The sequence below is a fragment of the Poecilia reticulata genome, chromosome 18 (genome assembly GCF_904066995.2).
Source record: "Poecilia reticulata chromosome 18, P_reticulata-male-v2, whole genome shotgun sequence".
NCBI classification, from domain to species: Eukaryota; Metazoa; Chordata; class Actinopteri; order Cyprinodontiformes; family Poeciliidae; genus Poecilia; species Poecilia reticulata.
In genome coordinates this window covers 17,690,647-17,717,880 of record NC_088847.1, presented here as the reverse complement: position 1 = coordinate 17,717,880, position 27,234 = coordinate 17,690,647, and the positions used below count along the sequence as shown (strand labels likewise).

Sequence of the window (27,234 nt, the reverse complement as noted above, 5' to 3'; positions counted from 1 at the left end):
CAAACCTGTTTTAGAGCATTTCAGAAAGCCATTATCAATTTGAATAAACCATTACACAAAAAATGTTGATTCAGCTCCTCACATTTCTCGGAAAGAATAAAAATTCTTCAAAGATTGCCAAAAAAGTGGTAACACAATTGCTGCTCCAAGACAGCCAGCCCTAAACACTTTGATGTATTATGCACCGGAGTTGCTTCCTTTTTTTTTTTTTTTTTTTGCTCTGAATACTGCTAGGTATGAAAACAAAATGTAACTCACAGACCGGCAGCCGTGTGGAAGCAGTGTACTCAAAACGTCACTGCCAATTTATTGCTGTTCAGCGGAGAACAACTTTGATAACCTCTCGCTTTATGGGCGCTGCGGTTTTTAAAAGGCTGCCGAAGTCGGCAGCCGAGAAGGATACAGTTCGGGGGGTGGGGGGGGGGAACAGATGAAAGATATCATCTGTGGAAAATGAATGAACAAAACGGAAAGGTAGGCGTAGGGTGATAAAACTTTGTAGCTCATGCGACGCTTTGATCCAGTATACCTTAGAGCAAAACAAGGGGAAAAAGTGATAGTTTTTTTTTTTTTTTTTTCCTGGAGGAGTTGAAGTTACCACTCATCCTTCAAGTGCATACGCCAGGGAGAGTCATTGTAAAGACTTAGAAATATAGTTGACATAAAAAGTATACAGGCAGCTGTAAAAAATGTGACTATGGTGAGGTAAAAAACTGCATTATCCCCCTATATAGTGACATGGATCCTGAGTAATTCAGCAGAAGACCAAGTTTGTTGGGGGGCCGGGGGGGGGATTATAAATAACATAAGGAAGGAACAATAACTTGGTTGCATAAATGTGCACGTGTTAATCTGTTATCGAAGCGCCTTCTGCCTTAATCTCAGAATTTAGTTTTTTTTTGTTTAAATATATATTAGCCTGCTACAGGTACATTTGTTGATTTATGCCCACTCTGCCGTGCCAAAGGTCTCTAAATCTACATGGTTGTGAGGACCTCTCTTGTCACAGATTTTCTATTGTGTTTTGTTCTGGATTCTGGTTTGACTTCAACCTTAATTTTGAATCTTTGAAGCCCATTTTGATGGCTTCAAAAATGGCTTCTCACTTTGGATGTGTGTTTGGACTCAAAACTGACTTGAATTTGGAATTTGAACTTCAGAAAACCCACAGATCTACTTGTAGAAACTTATTCATATTAATGAAGCTGCTACCATCGTGCATCTCTTCGGGTATGGTGTTGTTTTGATGATGCACAGTAATGGGTTTCTAAAGGCACTTCAAGAAAATATTATCTAAAGTCATATAACCAGATTGTTTTACCTTTTTTTTAACTTTTTGTACTTTCCTCTGATTTCAGTTGAATTTTACAGTGCACAAGATCACATTAAAGTGTGAACACACTTTAAACTAAGCTTCTTTTTCTTTACACCACAAAACTGAATTTTGTTTTTTGCACACATTTTTAGGACCACTGTAGTAGAGTGTTTAGGTTAAGATGGATAAGATTACCTCATCTCAATCTGTCAACATCAGGTTAGATGTTTTATTTAACGTAGCGCGCAACATATGGAAAGAATAACCTCAATCAAGATACTTTCAGATGAGTTTAACATATGTCAGATTGAAATTCAGAGCAGAAGAAGAAAATGTATGCTCAAGCAGGGCCCCTGTCATCAGAGTTTTTTTGTCTGATCAATTGCTCCTCCGCCGTGGTATTGTTGTAGCACCGCTGGTTGGAGAAACCAGAGAACAGAGAGACATGAGCGGGGCGGAGGGCATCCTCAGTCCTCCAGACTAAGCATGCCAAAGTTAACAATATGCAGCACTCAGTGCAGGAAAAAATGTGGAAACACTAAGTGAGAGGTGAGACAGCATGCGCTTTGTTATGTTGAGCTTAGAGACCTCAGGGAGCAGAGAGCGGCGAGGAAAACGACAGCGTAAGCAGTCAGGCCACGGTTTTCCTCGGACAGGGGGAGACCAGCTGGATGGTGGGGGGTCTGTTGTTGGGGCAGCGCTCTAAATGACAGGACAGGTCAGCTACGTCTGAGTTAGTTTTTGGAGATAAAACGAAATATATTAAATGTCATTTTGTATGAAAAAAGATTAGAAAAGACCAAAACGGGAACAATATGCTGGATGATCAGTCAAGACAAACTAAGCTTTTACTTAGAGATTCATAGTAGCTGCTATAGCAGCTCTTAATTATTCCTTCATTGCAAAGTAAAATGCAAAGACATGAGTAAACTTTGAATTTTTCTCCCTTCACTACAACTAAGGTCAACACTCCTCATTATGCGCTGGAAAGCAAATTAATAATTTTATTTTTTGCAAGTAAAATACATGTGGTTCACATTTGTACTCAGCCCACTGAGTCAATGTTTCGTCAAATCACAGGTTTAACTTTCATTTTCAATTAAAGTTTCTTCTGGACTTTGACTTGTTGGCCTGTCGGAGGAGAACCTCCTTTTGGTCTATCCATCTTCTCATCAACTTTGAGAAGGTTTCCTGTCAGAGTTGATGGGGGGGAAAAGCAGCCGCACAGCCTGATGCCTCCACTACCGTGTTTCACAACTGGTCGATGTGTTCAGGGTTAGCAAACGTCTTCAAATCCCCAGACATGTCCACTTTTCATCGGATTTTCTTTGATTATTGAAAATGTCTAGGTTCTAAAAATAACTAGGGACTCATTGATCACTATTGCTAAACAACATTAATACTGCTTTTATGGCAGTACTTACCAGTGTATAAATGTACTTACCATATGTATAAAAGTTAAAGCAATTACACCACCTACATTCCTTCTCCGCATCAGTTAAAAACCTCATAATTTGGTGCTGCACCACTATCACCATCGCGTGACCAAACAATACCACATATCCAACTCCGTCTCCTTTGTGAAACCCATACACAAACTTCAACAACATGCAAATGAACATTGGCTGTTCATATCAGTCCAGTTTTACTTATCAGACCAATACTGATATGTAAAAAAAAAAAGACCATCGCCTCAATCCGAAATCGGCACGATATGTCATGCTTCCTTGATTTCTTTTTTTTTCCATTTAAATATTCTTTCTAACCACATAGAGAAGTCACACTTTCAATATGTTCATATCAAAAGTAAAAAAGTATTTTTGAAGTAAACAGAGATGGTTTTCAGGACTGGGCCTCGTTTTTTTCTAGTCATGTTTATTTGCGTAGCGCCTCTCAGCCTCTCAAGGCTGGACAAAGTCCTTCTAATAGCTTTCTTCTAAGTCGACAGTCAAAAAATCCAAATAAAAGTTGACTTGTGCAACGTGCCAAAATGTAAAGAAGTTTAAAATGTAGGAATACCTTTTCAAGAAACATAATTGTTTGGGTAATTGTTGTTGTTTTCCACTATTGTTCATCTTTCGCATAGACACAGGACAATACATGCTTTGTTGCCATCATCAGTGGAGAAAATCGCTGTTTCCAACTGTGTCTGTGTGTTTTTTCTGGCCTCATTTAAAACAAATCATTACCCCAGTTAAAAGCTTTAGTTCTGAGCCATTTACTGTCTAAGTATTTAACTAGGTGTGAAATTGACTGTGGCTCATCTTGTTTGAAAAAAGTTGCAGATAAAAAAAAAAAATAATAAAAAAAACATTTAGGGTTTTTAGAACTAAATGAACCCTGTCAAAATGTTGCCTTGGATTTTTTTTATTTTTTATTTTTGGGAAGTTTCAGGCTCAGAGCAGTGTGGCAAAATAATTTTTTACATCCTAAACGTCTTGCTAACTGGCCCACTTCTAATGTTTTGGCAGGCTCCTGCTGCCCTCCTAAACCTCACATATATTCTTGCTCGGTGACTGAGGCCGATATTTAGCTGAGACCAGTGGATTTGGTCATCTCCTCTAATGACCATAAGGTTGAATAAGAGCCATGTGTGAGGGTTGCAGTGGCATGACTTGCGTCGCAACTCGGTTCTGGCTTCGCTGCTCCCCAAATTAATTCCCTCCATCTCATTTGCGCATCTCGCCATCCAGGCAAACAGCTGCTAAACGGCCTGATTTACCAAGCGTGCATTATGAGACCTTTGGGCTATTATCTATAAATGCCAGTGTGCGGCGACAGGTCTGGGTGCCCATAATGAAGGAGTTGCGGTGACAGCTCTCCGTCTCACTCAGCCCTGTGGTTAAATCGCAGTTCTGCAGCTTCCACTTGGTAATTGGCCCAGATGGGACATTTCAGCACTCTCTCTCTCTCTCTCCGCCACACCTCAGCTCACCTCCCAAGCTCCACCGCTTTTTCCATCCCATACGACGGACATTTGGAAGGGATTAAAGCCCGGTCATAACTCTCGCCTGGGTCTCGAGCTCGGTGTTGCCCGTGTTAGATATGTCGTGACACATCTAAGTGTTAATCGCCTGCGTGGAGTCCTCCGGTACCACCACAAAAGAAATGCTGGCTTCTTGTGTAAAAGAGAGTGCCCTTTAGATTCACTCCCCTTCCAACAGCGTGGTCCCGCTGTGATAAATTGTGGGAAAAAGCATTGTTTGTACTGCGAACACGTTTTGCTTATGAACTTTACGAGTGGAGGTCTTTTCTTGTTTCTCCGTTGTACGAGATGTCACAATGGAATACAGATGTGGGTATTTTCTGCCAGCTAATAACAGGTGAAAACCAACACCGATGCGTACGTTTGTTTTACATTTGATAACGCCTTTCCATAAAGTTTACAAGTTTTATTAGTTTTTGGTCAACCACAGCATGAAATCCACCCCTTAAGCATAGGTGGGGGGAGGAGAGCATTTCAGCTTGATAGTGTATGAATTCCTTGGTTTTTTTTTTCCACGCATAGCATCACGGTGAACTGGATTTTTCTGCATTGTAAAATGTAAAAATGCATTCACTTAGATTTGCTCACACGCCCGAATGCAGTGTAAAATAAAGACTCGTAGGTTGGAATAGCATGTTTCGAGATGTTCACAGAGGCATCCCGGAGCGTGCAGCAAAAGAAGCACTGCTGCAAATAGTAGCGCAGTTTGTTGTGAAGAGGGGGGGAGAGGAGAAAAAAAGAAAACGAAAATGAGCTTCAATTAAACACTGACTTGTGTGCTGTGCATCATAATGATTCCCATAAAAAGCTGAGGGCGAGATGCATTCCTGCTGTGACTTCTGAGCGTGAGGCGTATGTGTAGTGAAACCGCAGAGTCCGCACCAGAGCCGAAGGCACCAAGTCTCCTCCTCCCTGCTCCGTTTTCCCACCAACCGCCCATAATTACACTTATTGGCCCCTTGTTTTATGTCTGCTTTAACTGTACACTGCAGCAGTAATGCGATGCGTAGCAGAGGGCCTCGCTTCTGGATGTCTGGACGACGTTGGAAGGGAGGGGGCGGGGGATAAAAACGCAACATAAGTGGCTCTGTCTCCATCCAGTTCAATGCATTACCTGGAGAAATGTACATTTTGAATGGTTACAGTACATCTATCAAGCCTCTAACCTCCTTTACTGTGGATTTTTCTATTATAGTGTTAGATTTCACCTCTCGTGTCACAATTGCGAAGCTGCTGCGCTCTGACATTTTAAACACTGAAATGATTTCCAGCTCTGAAGCCTCTTTAAATGCTGTATCAGAAGGTCTGTGGGAAGGTAAATGCTGCTTTCATTGTTTAAAACAGCAAACAGCCTTCTTTCTAATTGGATTTCCTTGCAGCTTTCGCCACAAAAATGCGGCCGTTTTGTAATTTTATTCGGCATTGTTCAGTGAATTAGCTTTTTTTGAAATCACTTTTAGAGCCATTTCGCTGATGCAAACATTCCTCTGTTTTAACTTTACAGAAAGTGATCTATAAAATACAATCTTACGTCTGAGTTTCTGTGTCATCTCTTCATATATTCTTTTGTATTTTTTTTTTTACTTTAGGGTGATGCAGGCTCATCTGCAGCAGGCATCAAGGTAAGTCCTGAACAATTTTTTATGTTTTGTTTTGTTTGAAAAATGTGAAAATGTGCTGCCAGACTGGGAATAAGCACACACGCCTCCAAAATGCACATAAACATGTTGCCGGGAGACAAAAAAAAAGGAAGTCATTAGTTCTTCTGGCTGGAATTCAAAGGTGAAATATATTTGTCAGGAAACATGTGAGACCAGTGGCGGTACTATAACAAGGTCAAGTATCTTGCTTTATTGTGACAAAAGCTCAAAGTTAATTTAAAATATTGAAACAGTGAGTCCTTCGATCAGCTAAGGTGACTGTTTAGCATATTAAGAAATGTCTTGCAATCCCTAATTTATTCAGCAGGGACATGAAAGGCACACATGAAAAGGCAAAATGAAACCACTTTGAAACAGGCTTTCTACATGTTTAGCAAAGTTTTTGTCTGACATTTTTGTCTGCCTTTCACTCATTTTCAGTTCAGATTTTCCTTTTAAAGTACCTGAATAATCTTTAAATTTTAGTGTGAAAAGGATACAAACTTCACTGTCATTCTTATGGCAATTCTAACAAGACGTTGACAGATTGCTGCCCTGGATGAAAAGACCCACAGCCCACATTAAAGACGTTGATTTATCTCTTGGGCTTAATAGACTTTTGTGTCTGCATGACTCATAATTTGGTGTGTTAGTTGAAAGGTTGTAAGTTCAAATCTGGCTCTTCGCGTTTCTCTTGGACAAAACACTGAAGCTCAAGAGGCCCTGATCTGTGGATCTGCGAGTAATTGTTTATATGAACATGGTCTTTTGTCTAAATCCACTTTTATTGGTCGGAAACAGTAGGAAAGTTCTGGATAAAAGCCCCGCAGTTCTGGTTCAGGTGGTCTGTAAATGAAGCAGCTGAGAAGAGCACGGTTTTATGTCTTGCAGGGCGAACCGGGAGAACCTGGGCGGAGCGGACAGAAGGTAATCGCTATTATTTCTTTTGAGTTAAATATTTTCACGAATGAACAACAGAAACTTGCAACGGACATTTCTGTCTGTGCATACTGATAATGTCTGTTCACAGTGTCAATGCCCATACCTAGACGTACTCAATAGAAGGGGAAGCTTTTATTCCAAGATATTTCAATTGAAGGTTGGTTATCGCAAAGCCTAGTGGAGTCTGTTGTGCAAAATATGTTTTCTACATTAGAAAGGCTCAGTTAAATCTGACACCTAAAGCTGATTGACTATTGTAGAGCTGTGATTCAGTTTTTCAGGCATCACAACCTCTCAGAACACCATACTAACATTTGTGATTATGTTTCCCCTTTTTGTTTAGGATTTATTTAGGTTTGTCTAACTTTACCAGACTCTCGCATTAAATAGCTTTGCTTCGGTGCAACTGAAAAGCATTGGCAACTTGTCTACATGTTTATTGCCTTCAGAGGCAACAAACTAAGGTGCTTTGCAAAACTTTGGCTAATCGCATCACCCCAAACCTAAACGTATTTTATTGTCGTTTTATTTGCACCCTTAAACTTTTCCACAATATGTGGGGGGGGGGGGGGAGAGGGTGAATTTGTATTTTGGTGGGTATTTTTGTATTTGTATAGACCAGCACAAAGTTTTGCATGACTGTGATGTCGAAGGTACAGAAATCCAGGACAACCAATTACCTGGAGGTTTGCACATCTTTAGTGGCCATTGGTTGAGAAGTGGGCTTCACCCTGTACAGGTGACCGGTCCATTAAAGGGTAACATAGAGACAAACAACCATGCACATACACTGAATGCTAAAGGCACAGGAGTAATTAGCGTACCTGTTTTGTGGGAGCTGGAGTACCCAGAAAGAGCCCCTTTATGCACAGAAATAATGTGTTTACTACATCTTAAACTCCTGCCAGGATTTAAGTCTGGGAGCTTCTTCCTGCAAGACAACTGAAACAACTACCCCCACTGTGCAGTAATTCAATATCAGCATGAACACAACTGTAAAGGCCTCAAACGTTTGTTAGAGAACATTAGTGAACGATCCATGCTCCTTGGAGAAGTAATAATCAAAGGCATATCCCAAGCTCTGAACTTCTCATGGAGCATTGTTCGTTGCATTATCTGAAAATGGAACAAGTACGGTTCTGTAAACCTATCAAGATCCATAGCCAAAGCAGGAGTCTTTTACCAGATTACTTCACAAATCTGGTCTTTATTAAAAAAGCAGCAAGAAGAATACCATAAGGAATCTTTCTGATGTTTGCCCTAGACCAGGTCAGTGGTTCCCAACCCTGGCCCTGCCGGTTTTAGACGGGTCTCTATTCAAGCAAGTCCAGTTTGTGTTTGCATTGAGCAGAGTGCCAGTGCAGACTGCTCATGCTTTTCCTCAACATGTAAGCTGGTCAGAACTGATGGCTAAGACAGATGGAGCTAATTGCAGGGTAATCCTTGAGGAACACCTCAAAAGAAATGAAACTGGGGTGGAAGTTCACCTTCCAGGAGGACAACAACCCTAAACATACAACCAGAGCTAAAACAGAGAATAATGTGATGCGATATGAAGACTAGCATTCAGGTGTTACTTGTCCAGTCTGACTGAGCTAGAGCTCATTGTCAGATAATGGGCCAAAAATATCAGTCTGTACATGTGAAAAGCTGGAAGAGGATAAAGTCACACTCACAGGCGATAAATACAAATATATTCCACACCATGTTTCTGTTTACTTAAGAGTGCTCCACTACTTTGAAGTGGAGCATTCAAAGTAGTGGAAAGTGCTCCACTACTTTGTGTTGGTCTATCACATAAAATCCCAATTAAGTGCATCCAAGTTTGTGGTTCTAATGTGGCAAATCGTTGAATGGGTTTAGTTGAAGGGCAAAGCACTGTATGAATATCTCTGCTAGGCATTGTAAGTCATTGTGATTAAACTGTTGCAAAGCAGAAAGACCTGACTGCAACCGCAATTCTGTCACTTTTTAAATCCTATGTGTTGCATTTGTTATATGTTTTCCTTTTTTTCCCCCTTTTTCTCGCAAACCAGTTTGATTTTCGATGCTGCGGACGAGACGCAAACCGTCTCACTTTCTCGAATATTTCATACTCGACCTGTTTCTGCAGAAACATCAAAAAACCTATCCCTAATCATCTTTAAAAATCCAGGGATAAAGATATTTCCCATTGGATGATTTTTGCCAATAACTGCTGGTAAAGTGTTTGTCCACAAGAAAGATTTTTATTCACTAATTTACAGTCCCTTTCATAAGCCACAAAGTAACTTTACAGCCTTCTCTCTGATCCCGCAAGTGTCGTTAAAGTTGATCATTCTCGTGCAGCACTAATCATTTCTTTTTCAGAAGCCATAAATACAAGGGGCCTAATTGAGCATTAAATTATTCCCAGTCCAAATTTTTTATCTTTGAAGTCTCACAGATGCCTCAGAAAGGACATGACCTCTGAATTTTTGGGAGTCTTTTTTTTTTTTTTTATTACCTAAAGTTGGATCTAATACTGGGTTCGCTGCTCAAAACTTCTGGAGTTTTTGACTTTTTTTTTTTTTTTGAAACAGAAAAAGTTGGGTAAAATGGGAGCTTCCCACGCTGCCAGACTCTAATGATCCACAAGTCACTGCAGCTCTCCCAAACAGCTTCTGCAACTGTAACCCAACGTATCTGACAGTTTTTTTTCTTTTTAGAAACCGGGACTTTTCACACCTGTCCGAACCAATAAAATCTTCAAACTGAAACTCTGCTGCTCCTTGTGAAGGGTTGAGTGTTATAACAAGCACTAATCAGACTGTCAAGCTACAGCTGCATGAGCTAGTATTAAAAAAAAAAAAAAAAACGATGCATGTGCTTTCTGTTCTGCTAATACTCCCATCCCCATTCAAGCAAATGACAGTCAACTCAAGCCAGGAGACTGCTTTCCAGAGCCGCGGCAACTCGATAGCCAGCGAAAACAAAAACAGGAAATAACGTGTAGAGCTAATAAAAAAAACCCCAACGAGCCTGCAAATGAGGCTTGACTCAGCTTAGCTTGGCTTGGCTGTAACATGTCGCACTCTTCCTGTGTAGGGTGAGCCAGGACTTCCAGGGCTGCCTGGACTCCCAGGGATAAAGGTAATTGCCTCGCTGTTTTCATCCCCCCTCTCAGTCATGTCCACCCGGTGTTGTCCGTGTCCATCCGCTTCTGCCCCCCTGAGAGAGCTCAGAGCAGCTCGGCTCACCCATTGTCATGGCGCTGAGGTCTGACGATCTTGCTTTTTTTTTTCTCCCTCAATCCGCTGAGGGATTTGCACGCATACATGAGCGTACATCTGCAGGAGCTGCTTCACCTTCAAGTGCAGCGAAAACTTTGCATTTTAGGGCTAAATTTGTGCAGGGTAATTGTGTCATTATGAATTTGTGAATAGCATCCGTTTTTAAGAGCTTTAGCCCACTTCCTGAAAATGTCTGGAGAGTCTGGAAATTCTGCTGTCGGCGAGTTTGTTCAGATGCTTTCAATTTGAGCTCTGAGGAAAAGGTTTTACGCAGTTAGCAGCTCACCTAGAGGTGGTGATTCTCTGAATGTCTTCAGCAGGGGTGAAAATTTAGTCATTAAAAAAAGTTTCACAAACGGATGGTTGTTTCAGACAAACGTTTGTGTCATATTAGTTATAGTTTCTAAAAATGTTACTTTTTTTGTTTTCCCTAAAATTTCTGATTAATTATATTTATGTAAAAAACATAGTGTGTGTGTGTGTACCACACAAAACGATGATGACTTGAGTGTGCTGTCCTACACTTCACACTCATTTACCATGACACATCTGCTTATTTTCTAGGTAATTGAGTATTTATTGAATACTTCTGCTGAGAGACATTTATTGAAATCACGTGACATTTTCTTACAGCATACGTTATCGGCTTCAGGAAATGTATTGAAATTGTTGGTCGTCTGGTACAAAAAAATACTGGAAACTGTAAGAGTATGGTATGGCGAATGATCAGCCAAAAGTACGAATAAGACATCGACTGGTCTCATTAGAAATCAGCCACTAAAATAACTCTGGTGAGTCACTTTCCTGTTCTTTTCCACTCCTCCATCAAACTGTAAGCTCACCGGCTCTTGAGAAAGTCTGTTGGTTTCTGTTCACCGATTTACATCGACAATGTCTTGCTGCCAGCCACACCTGGCTGCTCGGGTGGAGCTGTTCCCCCTACAGGTCGGCTGTAGAAACTGAACATTGTTCTCTGGCAATAAAAGAAAACTGCTTTGTTTCCTACTTCAATTTCTCACTCATTTTCAAGAAGGATTTCACTTTGAAAAGACTTAATGCGATGGCGTGCCACGAGATCTCGTTACACTCTTCGTCATCAGTGTAAATGTCCATGTAAGGCAAATATTGTAGCAGTTTAAAGGTCTATAAAATAGAGGGTTCTCGTTCACAGCTGTAAAATATTTGAGATTTGAATAATTTGAAATTGTTTCCAGATCCTAGAAATCCACTTTGGTTTTGACCCTCCCACCCTTCCCCATTCAGCTTCCTCCTTTGAGGAACACTGCTTAATTAAATTTTGGGCCTTCAGAAAGTTATCTGGATTTTGAGACCTTAGGTTCTCATAAACTGTCCACAGAACCCCAGTTTAATCCAGGTCGTTTAGGGGAGGAAGTTTAATTAGTCACATCTTTAGGATTGTTGTTTTTTTTTCTTTCTGGTTTGGAAAGCAATAGCACAGAAGCTAAACATGCAACCAGCACTTAATAACCTTCTCATGTTAGTGTAGTCACATTAACGTATCTCAGGACCACTGGCTTGAAAAAATAACGTGTTTGAGCTGCGAGTGCTGACACAGGCATGACGCTGATGCTTGTTCCTGTTTTCCGGTTTGTGTTTCTCTCCCTTTTCTTTATGTGCCTGCAACGTGTTTGGCTTGTTAAAAAAAAAAAAAAACTTTCATTTTACATTTCTTACACTCCTGTTTTTACTTAGCAGGCCTGCATGTTTGATGTGATTCTTAAAAAGTTCTGCTAACGTGGCACTTTAACAGGTTCTGAGCTCGCCTTGCACCTTTATTCTTCCTCCGCATACTTTGCTGTTTGGTTTAACACTTAGAGAACTACATGCCCATCACTTCATGGAGGGGCTTCCTGAGCACCTGAAGCGCTCTAGTTGGGACTTTGGTTGCTGCTTTACAATCAAATGCGGCACAAATCCAGTGCAGCATCATACTTCATACAAAAACGTGAAGTGCCATTTTTTTTTTTTTTTTTTTGCACACTCTACCTCATTTCTTAGGGTCTTGATGAGTTTCTGCTAAGGCCTGTCGTATCATATGTTCAGGCTCATGAGAAAGAAAAATGTTAGTATATGTGAAACTAAAGGAGCAATTAACAAATTGCCTGTCGTTGTGATTAATGCATGTGATCCTCGGTCTGCTTGTGTGCACGTGGGAGTGTGCGAGCAGCAGTAAGTGCATGCCTGTCCTCACGAATGTATTCGGTCACTCGTCTTGCGTGTGCTGGTTAGCGCTCATTAGAAACGCCCTGTGGAAAAGTGAGTAATCGCTGTTTTTTTGTTGTTGTTTTTTTTTTTTTCTTCTTCTTTCGGGTGTTTTTCAGGGTGAGCCAGGATTCCTCGGCCCCCAGGGAGAACCAGGACTTCCAGGACTCCCAGGAACTAAAGTGAGTGACGTCAGTTTTCCTGACCGACCCTCTTTCGTGTCGCGACGGTGATCGACGACGAATCGGACGAGACGCTTTTTGACAGATTTTAATAACCCTGTGCTAACAGAGCAGTGGATGGCGTGTCGTCATGTCACCGACTTTATTAAAACTCTGTCTCCACTAAATGTCAGAGTGAAGCGGTCAGAGTGAGCTAATCCTCTGCTGCTTCCTTTGAGTCATGACATTATCCTACTGTGGGGCCAGGGGTGACGATCCAAACATCAGGCAGCTTGCAGTGCTTTGATAATCAGAATGTATTCTCTTTCCATCGCACTCTACTGCGTTGAGCAACATTTTGTTAGTTTTACGGGGAACTAAAGGCAGATCTGTACCGGGACCCTCATAACTCGGTTTTATTACAATTAAATTACATATAAATAAGGGCTTTGCGAGTTCTGTTCTGTAGCTGCTGATTTTACTCTCTTGGAAGATGGTCCGGTGCAGAGAGGTTTCCCCTTTTTCGCCAACAACAACTGTGCCACAAGGTTTTATTTTTTACTGTGTGCTGGACAGCTAGTGCAATGTGTCAGCAGGACCAAAAAAAAAAAAAAAAACTTTGCAAGACTTATTTATCCTCATAGACTTAAACTTGGGTCGGTACCTCGTTTTTAAGGGTGCAACTGTTTTTCCAAAAATATCTACTGATGTAAAAGTCATGAGTCATGCTGTAGTTCCCTTTAGTTTGATCCTTCATTCTAACAATTTACACAGGTTTGGTAAAGTTGTGGAAAGTTTCAGCTCTACAGCTGCCTTTTTTGCTGCAGAAAAAACATTATTATTTATAAGGCTTTAGCTCCATATGTGAGGATACTGGTTTTTTTTGGGGGGGGGTTTAGTTTTCTGTCATTTTTTTGTTTTGGAGGGGATATACTCCCAACTTCTGAGGACGCGCGGAACGCGGTGCGCTTGGGAACAAAATGGATAGCAAATGGATTTGACCTGCAGTAACAGGTACATGCCGCTCTAGCTGGCATCACTTTCACATACACCACCAATGGGTGGCTGTGCTGCTAAACCTGCGTCGTGACGATGCATATCTACGACAGCAGTCACCATTTCTACGTAGTCGTTTTGTTTTGTCCAGCGTCGAGAACATCCTTAGCTGAAGTGGAGTGAGGTTATTTTGCAGCTGCCATAATTATCAGTTTCTCTTGAAGTCATATGGCTCGTAAAGGAAAGCTACCAGACCAAATTTGGTTTCTAGAAAAAACTTACAAAAGTGTAAAACACAATATAAACATTTGGGACATAGTGAATGAGGGGCATCATCACCAGCTGCGGTTTGACCGCTTCTGGTGATGGCTAAGTTGGTTATTGAGGTCACTAGTCAAGGACGATGTCTGGTTTTTAACAGACCCGATAAGTGATGATTACCAGGTAATGTCGATGGCTGTATGATGGATAAAGGGCTGGCGGTGGTTGATTCTTGAAGATGTTTCACTTTTCCTTTAAATAACGTTGTCTAGTTAGTTCTAAGCTGAATTCTGAGGAACCTCTGAAGAGCTGAAGCCTTTTGGATGAGACATAAAATACCCTAAAAAAGCAGCTCAGCAGCTCTAAGAAGATAATACCTTCAAATTGTTTATTTGGAAAATTAGCTGCTAGCAGTCTTTGTGATTAATGCATGCAAAGACAGAATTTTGTATTTCTTAGGTTAAATTTATTGAAAATGCTAAAGATAAAATGAACAGAGAATAGTACTTTACCACTATTGTGGTTTAAATAGAGCTGTTAGCTGGAGCAAGATCAACAGGAGGATCATGTATCCTGCATCATGTCTTTACTGGATTTTTTTTCCTGCGGCTGAGAAACATAAATTCCAGACATTAACTGGCTGTAGATGCCCTTTTTAAGCAACTTGTAGTTTGTCCTGCTTTTATTTTTGCACAAACTAGACAATATGCCCTCAGGGTCAAATATGTATGCAAGAATTGAACTAAGTAATAGTAAAAAGAAAAAACAGCCAAAATTCAAAGAATATTAAAAGACCTCCAGAAAGTCTGGAGAACTATTCGTCAAGACCATTTTAAAAGATTTCAGGAAAGACTTGGCTGCTTGGAAGGAAAGTGTGAAAAAAAAAAGAGTAAAACTTTGTGTGGTTGTAAATGAACGTACAATCAAACAAAACAGCTTATTACTGCTGCATAACGATCCTCGAAGGCCAGGACTCCCCATGTTTCTGGTGTTTCCCTGACTCAACGAAACTAAATCAAGTGAACAGTTCCTGAGCGCGCCACTGCTGACCTAGACGACTTACGTCAGCAGCAATTTATCCGTTTGAAGATGAAGTAATTTATCCGTTTGATTCAGCTGTTTCGGAGCGTATCTGAGACATGCGGGGCACAGTCCCACGAGGACTGTTTGACTCCCCTCTTCTAAAGCCATTCTCCCACCTATAAAACCCCCCATGTGTTTTGTTCAGTCGCTCTTTGTCGTTCTGCCACTGAACGTCTTCTGAGCAGCGTGTGTGTTTTGGCCTTAACAGGGCGAGAAAGGTGACCACGGACCAGCAGGAAAGGGTGATCGAGGAGAAATCGGACCTGCTGGGCCAAAGGTGAGGACATGGAGCACACGCGCATCCGACCAACCCGACGGCAGGATGAACGGGGCTCATATTTGTGACTTTGCTGCCATCTAGAGTATTCCTTCTGAAAACAGCATTTATCCTGTTTCAGATCCTGAAAAGTAGAACTTATAATTTATTAACTTACTAAGAAATTCACTTTTTTCTTCTTTTTTTATTTTTTTTTTCCAAAGAACAAAGCTGTTTTAACGATCATGTTTTAATGACCATGACGTTCTAGGATCTTGGGAGTTACGTAAACCGACTCTAAATGAGTTCACCGTTTTGTTTATGTCTGCCAGTGACCCTGCTGGTGGCGTAAGCTGCAGTCTAAACTTAGAGGACTCAGATGACTCTTGTACATATCCTGTTAGAAGCCCCAAGCTAGACCCAGGATTAGTTAGGGAGAGTGTTCAAATAAACACGTCCTCTGTTGCTCAGCAGCAACATCATATTAAGAGACGTTTGTTTTTAAGCTTTGTTTTTAACCCAGGTGTTGGTTCCCCAAGAGGAGTCTGGGAGGTTGATGATATTTCCACACCGAAACGTGCATCAGATGTCCGCTGCAAGTAATTTAATACCTGAGACGTGTAGTTTAATTTATTTTACTACCCTTGGCAGGGTTCACAAGGAGAATCTGGTATGCCTGGACCTAAAGGGTCAAAGGTGAGTACAGCTCAGATGCTTACTTTGATTTCGTGAACAGCAGACATACACAGCACCTTTCCTAGGCTTTGGTACCCCTGGTAGCAATGTGGAAACGAGGTGGAATAGTATCAAATGCTGTCAGTTTAAAGACCAAACTCCTAAAAAACAACATGTATACGTGTGTGTGTGTGTGTGTGTGTGTGTGTGTGTGTGTGTGTGTGTGTGTGTGTGTGTGCGTGCGTGCGCATGTGTGTGTGTGTGTGTGTGTGTGTGTATATGGATAGATAGGTAGATATGTGATATTTTCTTGTGATTGCTGTGACTGTAAATATGGGTACGTTTGGTTGAGTAGCTATTTTTTCATAATTATTTATTATTTCCTGACTTGTGAAGAATGACTCCTTCTGTACATCATACTCTCTAGTTTTTCCCATTTTGAAGAGTATGTTGAAAAAACTGAACACGGATATGTTGTTATACAAATTATAAATATGCTAAGTTTTATCTTTTTTCCTTCTGTTTATTTTTGTGAGACGGTAATAATAAATATTTATTCTAAGAGCCTAGAACACATCTTTACCAGGAGTATTTCCCTATATATTCATGTATTTAATTTTGGCTGTAATGGCTCTCCATAATGGAATGCTGAAACGACAGTTTTAGAAAAAAAAAAAAGAAAAGAAAAAGTCAAACAAAAATGTATGTATAAATGCAAAAATCATCACATTTTCACTTTTGTGCTGTTGCTTTTTAAATCCGCTCTTGTGATCATTTGTTAACCTAGATCATGATTCATTCCTTCTCATAAAAAGTCTTTTTATTCATTTATTTTCCCTAATAAGACTTGTACAGATGTAAAATTTTTATTTGTTGTTTCATGTAAGGGGGATACTGGAGATAAAGGAGATTTGGGATCTATTGGCCCAAGAGTAAGCGCTTATTTCAATTCCTTAAATTGTTCACTTAGTATTTCTGCATGCTTTTACTCAAACTTTTGTGATGCTGCTGCCTAAGAACCTCTCGCCACTAGGGGGCAGAAATGACCTCTTAGTCAGAGAAAGAGGCTGAAATTAGGATGTGTCCTTTCTGTTGATATGTGGCTCTTGGTGTGTTGCAGGGTCCTCCTGGGCAGAAAGGAGACAGAGGAGCCACTGAAATCATCGACTACAATGGAAACATCGAAGAAGCTCTGCAGGTCAGACATGTTGTTGCCTAACTGGTACATTTTCATCCCTCTTGTGTCTAGCAGAGGAGAGAGCACAATGAAAGATCACTTTTTGTTTGCCTTGGCCTCTCACTGAAGTATAACTAATGCTCCATCATGCCATGCTGACACCAATGCTTTCCTGTAAAGATAATCTCCAGTTTCTGTCACTTGGTCTTTGTTCATGTTGTCAGATAAATAGAAAAAGTCTCTTAAGCACAACTGAAGAAAAGTGTTGTCCCAACAGTTTCAAGTGACCTGTGTAATCTTATCTCTTACCTGCTTTCCGTTCCCACTCTTTCGGCCCCACTGCAGAGGATTACCACTATTACAGTCACGGTAAATAGGTTGTGTGTGTATATTCTGTGTAGTGTGTCATCATCACGTTTGATCCATCTTTGTCCCAGCATGGAGCCGACGCCACACCAGCACTGGTTTGCACGTGCAAACCAGGGTCGTGTGTGTGCGCGTGTGTGTGTGTTCCTACGTCCAGCAGCGTGTTTGCTTTACGGTGAATGAAGCAGTGTCCTGTGTCACTATTGTGTTTCTGTTTAACAGTCCGTACACTAAGTGTCTGAAAAAATTATTTTAAAATAATCATTTGTTTTCTTTTATCTAGTTGCAAGAAATTAGAATTAAAATACATTCAGGCAAATATATTTTAATATGTGAGCAAAGAAAAAATATTTTCGGTTTTCTGATTACTTGACAAATTCTGCCTGAACATTATTTCTTTTTTTAGCAAATTGTTGCAATAAAGTTTTCTTTTAAACTTTTTTCCATCTTGACTTTTAAACACAATTTGGATGCTTAAAATGAAGGCATAACTCAGAAATCAATATTTAGTAGAATAACCATGACTTTTCTCAGCTTTCATGCCTCAACTTGCTCCTCAGCAGTAATTGTTGTCGGGTTTTGGTGATCGCTAAGTAAAGTGATGTGTAGAATCCAACTCTGGTATAAAATATCTGTCATGTAGAGATGCTGATTCTTGATTTCAGCGGTAAATTTATAACTTATTGCACAGTATTGCAAATTGGTGGAATTTTTGTTTATTTTCCATATATTCGGAACTTACTCACATGGATGCTTTTTCAGTTCTAATAAAAATGACTTCTTTTGTTTTAAGGGGCGGAATAGTTGTAATATAACATTACAAAGCAGCATCTACATTCTAACATCCAAATGTGATTTTTTTTTTTTTTTGTGGTTGCAATTCACTCTTTGTTCAGATCTTTGCATGCGTCTCTCACTTCAGCATTCACAGTGTGAGACTGACTTCTAGTGTGGTTCTACTGGAACTAAATAATTGTTCTCATGGTGTTTCTTCCTTTTAAAAACTGTGATGGTGTAAATACATAGAGGTTCGTCTCGGAGCTGAACGGAGTCACCATTGGTTTCTGTCACTGTTTTTGTACAGGGTCCTCCTGGGCCACCCGGACCAATAGGACCTCCAGGCTTTAAGGTGGCATTTTTACCCTCGTGTTTAAATCTTAATTCGGGTGAAACTTATTGTGCAAGGTCTAAACATTTAGATGTAGCGTGTGTTCTTTTTGTAACAATGCTTGTCTGTCTGTGTGGTTTTAGGGAGATCGCGGTCTCCCTGGTCTTCCTGGACTCGATGGGGAGAGAGTGAGTAGATCGCCTTACTCTGATAGAAGCTCCAAATGTGGTTTTGCACACATTTTGCGCACGGTTTGTGAATTACAAACCAAATGTTGCATTCTGTGCAAGAAGTCCACTTGTGTGAGTAAATGGAACTGGTCGGATGTAAAGATTTCACGGGTTGAGTTAAGGTCTTTGTTGCACAATTTGCTCTGGATTTGCCCTTGACCATGAATAAGTGAAGTTTGTAATACTTGTAAGTTAATTTGATGTATCGTAAATTAAAACTGAATCCTCTGTGTGTGTGTGTGCGTGTGTGACCTCTCTTAGGGTTTTAAAGGCTCCAAGGGAGACATGGGAATGCCCGGAGCGTCAGGAGAGAAAGGAAGCACTGGTTTACCTGGCTTACCTGTAAGAATCACACACCCTATTAGATTAACAAAGGTTTTTAAAATGTGTCAACATGCTCAAACAATTCACCTCATAATGCTCGTTCATAACAGGGCGTTAACGGAGCAAAAGGAGACAAAGGAGATCCAGGACTTCCAGGTCCACAAGGTTCATCTGTGAGTAACGTATGGATAATAAAAACGCATTAAATGGAGTCGGAGCTTTTTATAGCCAAACATGCAAGGAGCTATTGTTAATAGAGTGAAAATAAGGTTGTCATATGAGGATTTCGTTTTGTAATTTTATTTACATTTTCAGATAACTGGCCCTCCGGGGCCACCGGGACCCCACGGGCCCTCGGGACCCATGGTGAGTTTGAGGGTTGTGTAATGTTTTCTGTTTCCCTGAACGAAACGTATGAGGCAAACCCAGTTTGTTTCTGGTTTGTTTATTTATTCAAGAGAAAATCCTCTGATGCTCCTCAATCAACAAATGACTTCATTATTCACGTAGCACAGTTACCTTTTGACCTAACGTGTCCCTTTGGAATGTTTTTCAGGGACCCCATGGCTTCCCGGGGCCTAAGGTAAATGTTTAAAATACATTAAGAGATGCAGTGAAAATTGTTCATACCCCTGGCAAATTTCTACATTATTAGTTTTTTTCAGCCAAAACCCTGTGCTTGAAGTGCAGCAGGCGTCTCTCTGTACTGTTTAACCAACAGAGACTTGTGGAAAATTGTTTGTACCTCTGTCAATAATAAACCGTTCCTCTGCATTACAACTGTCAAACCCACAGCTACAACCATCTATAACAACTCTCGTCTGCTTCTCTGTGAAATTCTCTCTTTGCACATTCTGTCAGGTTACGTGTCGCTTATCTTGGTGTGTGTGAAGGTCTGCAGTTGCGTCGCGCGTTTCCTCTCTCGCATTCAACTATTGCTTTTTGGCTTTCTGAGTAATAAAGACCGAATACTTTGATTTTTTTTTTTTATTTTCCAACATCCTCCCATTTTACAACCGTGCACCGCTTTGTTTTAGTCTGAAATCCCATCAAAATGAAGTGCAATTTTAGACTTTTAGGCGACAAAAAGTTCAACGTTTCAAGCAGCACGAAGGTGTTAATCATCAGCTTTGCGTAACCGTCTTCTCCTTCGACTCTCTGTAGGGAGAACCTGGTTTGCATGGACTGAAGGGCATGAGAGGGGAGCCGGGACACAAAGGAGATCGTGGCCATATGGGTCTCCCTGTGAGTTGAGCAGTAGCACAGAACATCTTTTAAGAAGATTCACTTCCATCTTAGAATATTCATTTTTATTTTATCAAGGTACTAGATGCACATATGTGTTTGTTTACGTGAGTTTGTGTGTACATGCGTGTGTCCAAAGTTCCTTGTCCACGTTCTGTCTTCATTTTCATTTGCCTGGACTTGACTACCTTAGCCAAAGCTCCCTGTGATTTAGTTTGTTGTGAACCCTGCCATCAACCTGTCCTAATAACAGTGTTCATCTGGTACTAATCCCGCCTTGTTCATGTCACTCATACCTCCATAACCTCACAGGGAGCCTCCGGCTTGGACGGCAAGCCCGGAATTAGGGTGAGTGTCATGTGATCAAGGGGCTTCACCACCCAACATCTTTCTCTCTCTCTCTCTCTCTCTCTCTCTCCCTCCATGAAGTTCATTTTTTCCCCTTCAGTTTTTTTTTCTTGTCATCATATTATTTGCACATTGTTCCAAAATGCAAATAATGTAAGCTTTTTTTTTTAAAAAGTATACGTTTCATGTTATCAATCCTGTAAGCTAAACGAAGGCACAGAAAGCTGCTACACAAAACATTTTGAGACTCCTGTTTTGTCCTGTGTCGCATTAACACACACTCATACATTAACTGTGTCAGCGGTGTCTCGTAAGCGTCCTTTGTGGCCAATGCACGTCTACGAGCTGTGTGTGCTGGTTGTAACTCAGGTCCTATATGAATACCGTACAACTACATCACTTTTTCTTTCTTTTTTTTTAATCAATGAACTTATGAAAATAGAGCACGTATTAGTCTAAAAGTTGTTAACTCACCCTGGCAACAATACTCTCCGCAGGGCACAGACGGGCCTCCGGGTCCAGCTGGTCCGGCCGGGCCGAAGGGCGACATTGTAAGGCTGAAACTGCGTTCTTTTCATAGATCTGACAGACGATGCAGCTCATGATGTTGACCCACAATTTTGAGAAATTTTTTTAAGTATAAAAGAAAGCGTTGACGTGGATTTATTTTGTCACAGGGTGAGAAAGGTACACCAGGTGAGCCGGGACCTCGAGGACCTTACGGACTACCTGTAAGTTTTACACCATTATCATCCATTAGTAGTTGAAGACGTTAAAAATTGAGTTTTTCTTTTTGCTTTAAGATGTCTCACTCAATTCTGTTGTTAGAAAAGAAATATGTCGTAAAGATGCAAAGTTTACCCCTTAATTTTAAGTAATTCAACTGTTTTGTTGTTTGTAGAGAGTTTATTTATGTAAATGCTTCTTGCTGTGGTTTTTACACCATATTACTAACATTGAGAAAGTGCACTGTGTTGTAGTGAAGATGTCACAATTTGCAAAAGTCAAGTTTTTGGCAGTAATTTTTTGTCTCTCTCTCCAGGGAGCTGCCGGAACGCCAGGTTTGGATGTAAGTTGGTTTGACTTTTTTGTCTTATGAGTTAACTTATGAGTAGAAACAGCTAAACTTTACAAGGAAAATGTAAAAGTAGAAATCACAGTTTTTTTTTTTGTTTACAGAAGTAAAATAATGAAAATGAAACTGAAATGCAATCTCTTTTTAACATTTCTGTTTATGTACAAATTAATCTTAGTGGTGGACCACAGCTGGCTACTACAGGAAGTTAGAGAAGTAATGTTTTAAAACAAAACTTTTGATAAAAAAAAGAAGGTATTTGGGATTATCTTATTATTATTTTTTTTACCATTTTTATAAATCTTTGTTGTTGTTTTTTTTTAACATGCCACCTCAAGCTCCTAGCTGCCATTTTTCCCCATAATTTTCCTAGTGATAGGAAGGATCCTAATTCCCTGCTTTCCCCTGGTTTTTGTACGGAGAAGCTTTTCATGTTAAAGCTTAATTTATGCTTGACATATTTACATTCTGCTCAGAAATGAGGGGCACTGAATCAGGCCAATACAGCTTTTGCAGCATTTATGCTCTGTTGCGCTCGTACCCTCTGTAGTCAGTATCCTCCTACACTCTAGGGGGCAGTGTAGGTCATTTACAGCAAGTGTCCAACGCTACACAACATGTTAGAAGTGGAAAAACACACTTGTTATTAGTCACATGGTTACACCATGAGCTTAAACAAAGAGGAAGAACTTTTATGTTTACTTTTGCTTGGGAGAAAAAGAAAGAGAAGATGCTAAACTTGTCCATGATCTTTTTGGGATCTCTGTATTAGCAAACTTCTGCCAGGAGGAGGAGCTCTTGCTTGTCTGCCATGGTTTTAAGTCAAAGCCCTCCCTTGCTATTTTTCGTTCACAGTTTTTTCTGAGATATTTAAATTAACATTACGGATGAAAAACCTTCTGATTCTGTTTGATCCTGATCCGGTCAGCTTTGTGTGGATGAGAAAAATCTGATCTCTCGTCTGAAACACAGTAATTAAGTAAAGTTGTACATTTTCAGGGGTTACCTGGATTAAAAGGAGATAAAGGCGACGATGGGGGGAGAGGAGAAAAGGTAGATGTAGATATGGTTTTGTAGCTTATTAATATCTCTAACGCCAGAGGACTGATGTCAATGGACAGTGTAGAAACTTTTGATTTCATTTGTATTTTAAGTGTTTTTTTCATCGCCCAGTTTGAGGTAAACCTTTTCCCTCTAAAGTAAACTGCAATCGAAAAGGAATTGTCCTAATTTTTTGCTTCTATTGCTTTTATAATCCTAATGAATTTTCTTTACTTTTGCAGAAACATAAGCTATCACCCCCCTCCCACTCCTCTCGAGTCAGATTTTTGTCCTCCCCTCCCCTCAACAGTTCCACCATCTCATTGTTTCAGATCTAACTTCATTTTCAGGCATCAAAAAGAGAGATCAGCATATAAATTCAAACATGTCCATTGACAACAGGCTCTTCAGTATCATACATGTGTTGTTTTCCATGTTTCCATGCATGAACATAAAGTAACATATTTCACTTCCCTCATTTCTTGAGCCTGTTGGTAACCCTTCCTTTCCTTGTTTTTGCTCACATTGTTTGCCTCTGTGATATATATATATATATAATGTATTCTTTAGACATTAAGAAACTATATCCTGTTTCTCTTTGATGCATTAAGTTGAGGTTTGCTCCCCGCTCTAACACAGAAGAAGCTCTTAACGTTTCATCTCTTTCAGGTCCTTAAGATCAGTAATAAGACATACATTCGTCATAGACATTAAGGATGTAAGAATAAACTGATTTGTACACGTCTCTGTAATCATTTGTGCATTGATTCAGTCAGTGCCCTGCTTTCTTAAAGGGGCAGGATTATAAAACAAAATTGACTTTTTTGAGCTTTACATTATGTCGTGATGTAACATGCCGGGAGTGTATGCTGGTGAAAATATTAAGAGATTAATAGAGGAGCAGAATGTTGGAAAAAGCAGTTCCTTAAAGAGACAGAAGCCCAATTTGAAGGTGATAAATTACAATGACAAATTTTTCTTAAGTCATATTTGAAATATGGCATTTTTATAACAACTGAAGGTAACATGGTAAATTGATTGGGCTGTAAAGTGATACTATGTGACTGGCAAACATGTAAAAAGGAGTTTGCAGTGGAGCTCATCAGATACATAGGAGTGATTCTTAAAATTGATGACCGGCATCTCAGTCTTTTGATTGTTCGTGATCTAGAAAGTGCATGTTGCTTCACTGAGCAGTGTTGCTAAGGTGCTTCCTTACATTAACTGTATCCAGTCAATGTAACACTTGGAACACACAGTTCCTCTCCTTAATCTGCGGTCAGCTGGATCCAACACTGTAGAGGAAACATTCTCTGGAAGGCAGAGAGGTGTGATCTTTCCATAGTTGGAACACATTCTCTTAGCACTTTTGTTAAGAATTTGGGCCACCATCCCACTTCGCCACTTGGCAGGTATTGTATTAGTCCTCCTTGCAAAATTGAAGCTACAACAGCCCTACAATGTCCTGACACTTTGGAGTTTGGGAATAACTTTTGTACACTTCTGGCACCTTGATGCCAGTGAGCTGGCATCAATGACTGCATCTTCACTGATTCCTCACACGTTGCCTCACCCGTTCCTATGGTCCCTCCTCAAAACACAAGCTTCTCTGACCCATCAAATAATTAAATGTTTTTCTTGAAGCCAAGAAAAGTTTCGTTTTCACAGCCTTTTTGCAAATTTCTCACACACCAAAGGTTTTTCCCCTTAAAACTCAGAAGCTAATGTTCTTCAGGACACCCAGTGCCTGTTGGCCAGTTTCAGGAGTCCCCACACTCAGCCAAACCCCAAAGGCCTTCTTATTGAACCTAATAGCTTCCATTGCTGCTGTTATCTACCAACGTGTTAAAACTACATTATGCTCCAATGTCTCTTAGGCTATAACTCCTGGAAGACACTCAGGTCGGTTAATCAGAGCTGCTGTTGGACATGTAGGAACAGTCAGAATCTTCATTCTTTCTACTCAAAACCACAAAGAGGGGCCCTCCCCCTCACAAGGTGCTCAGCTCAGGGCTTCGGTTTTCCAAAATGTATGATGTTCTTTCACTGTGACTCGGCTAAAACCCATTTTGGCCCATTTAAATTCGTGTCAATGACGAGTGTGTGTCAATTCATTCCTAATATGATGATTTTAAAGTAGTACTTTGACATTTTACTCATATTAACATGATATGATTCTTTAAAATGTTTGCATGGATGTTGAGTTTTAAAGTTTATTTATGACTTTATGGAAATCTTGTGACATTTAATTCTGTATTGATGCAGTTTGGACTTTCCTGCTTTCTCTGGTGGTTTTCTCCCTGCTAGTCTTTCTCATCCTTTGTGCCCTTGACACCACTTTGACAAAGTGTTTCTTTCCCACTCGACCTTGTTTCCCTGCTTTTTGTGCCCCCCGTTTAAAGAATATCCAATTCTGCCTTGTATCCCCTCCTATCTAACTTATGCCTTCACTCCTTCTTGGGTTATAGACTTCCCTTCTTTAATCTCTCCTCATAGCAGTAGTAATTGTTGACAAATGATTTTAACCTGACCGAACCCTTGTATCCGCAGGGGGAGAAGGGAAAGAAGGGCAAAAAAGGGCCTAAGGGCGAGAAAGGAGAACAGGGTGCCCCAGGATTAGATGCACCCTGCCCATTGGTATGTCCCAACTGTGAGCTGGAGTTTGCCTGCCAGCTTCGTGGAGCGGTTGCTCTGAACAAGGAGGAAGCTCCCTCTGGGTCCACTGACTCCCAACGTCATGCTTTAACAGTCAAGAAATCACCAACAACATTGGGAAATGTGCTCATTTTCAGTTGGACATAAAAGCTTGCAGTAAAATCCCAAAAAGCTTGCAACTGGGCCTGATTGTGGAGTCAGAAACCTCAGAGGGCAGCTCCTCCTCCACACTCCCTACGAGTCTGTCGAAACGGACCGATGCAGGGGGTGAAGGGTCGTCCACCTCTCTCCCAGTAACACTCCTAGGTCATCTTTGCAAACAGGGTTTCCGGGGATTTAAGGGTGAAAAGGGGGAACCAGGGCAGCCAGGTCTGGACGGGCTGGATGCCCCGTGCCAATTGGTACAGTATTTCTCTTTTTCCTAAACTTCCTTCCTGTGCATGCAACTCACTTTTAGCCCATTAATGGCAAATAAACACACTCATGCATGACGTGAGAGCTTGACACGCATGGTCACTTTACTTAATCACAGCTTCATTTTCCATTTTTTTAGTGACAAACACTAACCCTAACATCTTCACTGCAATAGCCTCTTCTAGATAAAATGTGAAAAATGCAGAATTAATAAATGTTTCATTTGGTCTATCCCTTTAACTGATTCCTGTCTTCCCTTCAAATAAAACTGGAGTAAAAGGCAAAAACTCACGTATCCCCCCCCCTGCTGAGCCCGCCTTGGACCAGTTACCTTTTAACCTGATGCTAACACAGATCCCCTTATACTGATGAGTTAGCCATGCTACAGGCGCATGGATCCCTCTCTCAATCCGTTAACTCTCCTATCCCCTCCTGCTCTTGTACCAATTGGGCCAGACCATTACAAGAACATAAAATAAAACATCAAGTCGGTTGCCACTGTGGACCTGGAATATTTTCATGATTACTTGTTTTATTTTATTGATGCTCATGCCGCAGAAGCGATGCTGTCTGAGGCATGAAGATTCTGGTACAATGCATTGAACTAAATCTGGGAAAATGCATATATTGTGCTTTGCCTTTAACATTTTGCCATTCGTATTTTGTCGCTTTGGAGCAACAAACCGCAGTGTATTTTATTAGGATTTTATAGAACATGTCCAACGCAGTTATGAGGAAAGCAACTGATGCATGGTTTTCAAACTTATACCAAATAAAAATCTGAAAAGTTTTAGGCTAATGTATGTAGCCCCATTTAATTGGATACTCTAAAATTCAGCATGAGCAATACCTTTTGAAGTCACCTTATTAGCAGAGTCACCTGTACATAATTTAGTCTAAATATCTCTCAAGTCTTGGTCTCGTACAATTAAGACATAGCCGTTCAATGAAACAGGCCGTAGATGAAAAGTGTCATTCAGAGCATCAGAGAACCACACCTCACGTGGGAGAAGCAGTTGTTGTAAGAAAGCCATAAGAATGATTACAGATTGTTACAAACCATGTTGGGGGGGGACAGTAATCATTTGCTTCCTGGCCTACATGCAAATATGTGTGGAGGACAAGCAACACGATTTATTACCCTGAAGGTGCCATCGCCACTGAGAAACACGGCGATGGCACCATGTTGCTGTGGGAATGCAAAAATGCATGTCTAACTTTTAGATTTTTATTTGCTTGAAAAAACGTGAGAAACACTATTTCCCTCCACTTACACACCACTTTATGTTGGTCCATTTTTATAAAATCCCAATAAAATACACTGAGACAAAATGTGGAAAAGGGGCATGAATACTTTAGCAAGGTGTTGCATTGTACATTCACACACATGTAGATACGAGAGCATTCAGAGGTTATATTTATACTTGGGTTATTTTTTATTTCAAGACAACATGAGTTTTGT

The 27,234-nt window shown here is 40.5% G+C and overlaps 1 protein-coding gene across 1 annotated transcript in view; it reads left to right on the top strand.

Moving 5' to 3' along the window:
• Positions 1 to 27,234, top strand: part of col25a1 (collagen type XXV alpha 1 chain) — a 196,155-nt gene that overhangs the window by 161,247 nt on the left and 7,674 nt on the right. Inside the window, exons 15-35 of the mRNA XM_081598907.1 lie at positions 5,891 to 5,923; positions 6,833 to 6,868; positions 9,950 to 9,994; positions 12,477 to 12,539; positions 15,067 to 15,135; positions 15,766 to 15,810; positions 16,677 to 16,721; positions 16,910 to 16,987; positions 17,312 to 17,335; positions 18,417 to 18,461; positions 18,584 to 18,628; positions 18,932 to 19,012; positions 19,105 to 19,167; positions 19,310 to 19,360; positions 19,551 to 19,577; positions 20,159 to 20,239; positions 21,085 to 21,138; positions 21,265 to 21,318; positions 21,630 to 21,656; positions 22,662 to 22,715; positions 25,682 to 25,759. Of these exons, the coding sequence (XP_081455033.1) occupies positions 5,891 to 5,923; positions 6,833 to 6,868; positions 9,950 to 9,994; positions 12,477 to 12,539; positions 15,067 to 15,135; positions 15,766 to 15,810; positions 16,677 to 16,721; positions 16,910 to 16,987; positions 17,312 to 17,335; positions 18,417 to 18,461; positions 18,584 to 18,628; positions 18,932 to 19,012; positions 19,105 to 19,167; positions 19,310 to 19,360; positions 19,551 to 19,577; positions 20,159 to 20,239; positions 21,085 to 21,138; positions 21,265 to 21,318; positions 21,630 to 21,656; positions 22,662 to 22,715; positions 25,682 to 25,759 (1,098 nt within the window). The remainder of the gene's footprint in view (positions 1 to 5,890; positions 5,924 to 6,832; positions 6,869 to 9,949; positions 9,995 to 12,476; positions 12,540 to 15,066; positions 15,136 to 15,765; positions 15,811 to 16,676; positions 16,722 to 16,909; positions 16,988 to 17,311; positions 17,336 to 18,416; positions 18,462 to 18,583; positions 18,629 to 18,931; positions 19,013 to 19,104; positions 19,168 to 19,309; positions 19,361 to 19,550; positions 19,578 to 20,158; positions 20,240 to 21,084; positions 21,139 to 21,264; positions 21,319 to 21,629; positions 21,657 to 22,661; positions 22,716 to 25,681; positions 25,760 to 27,234) is intronic.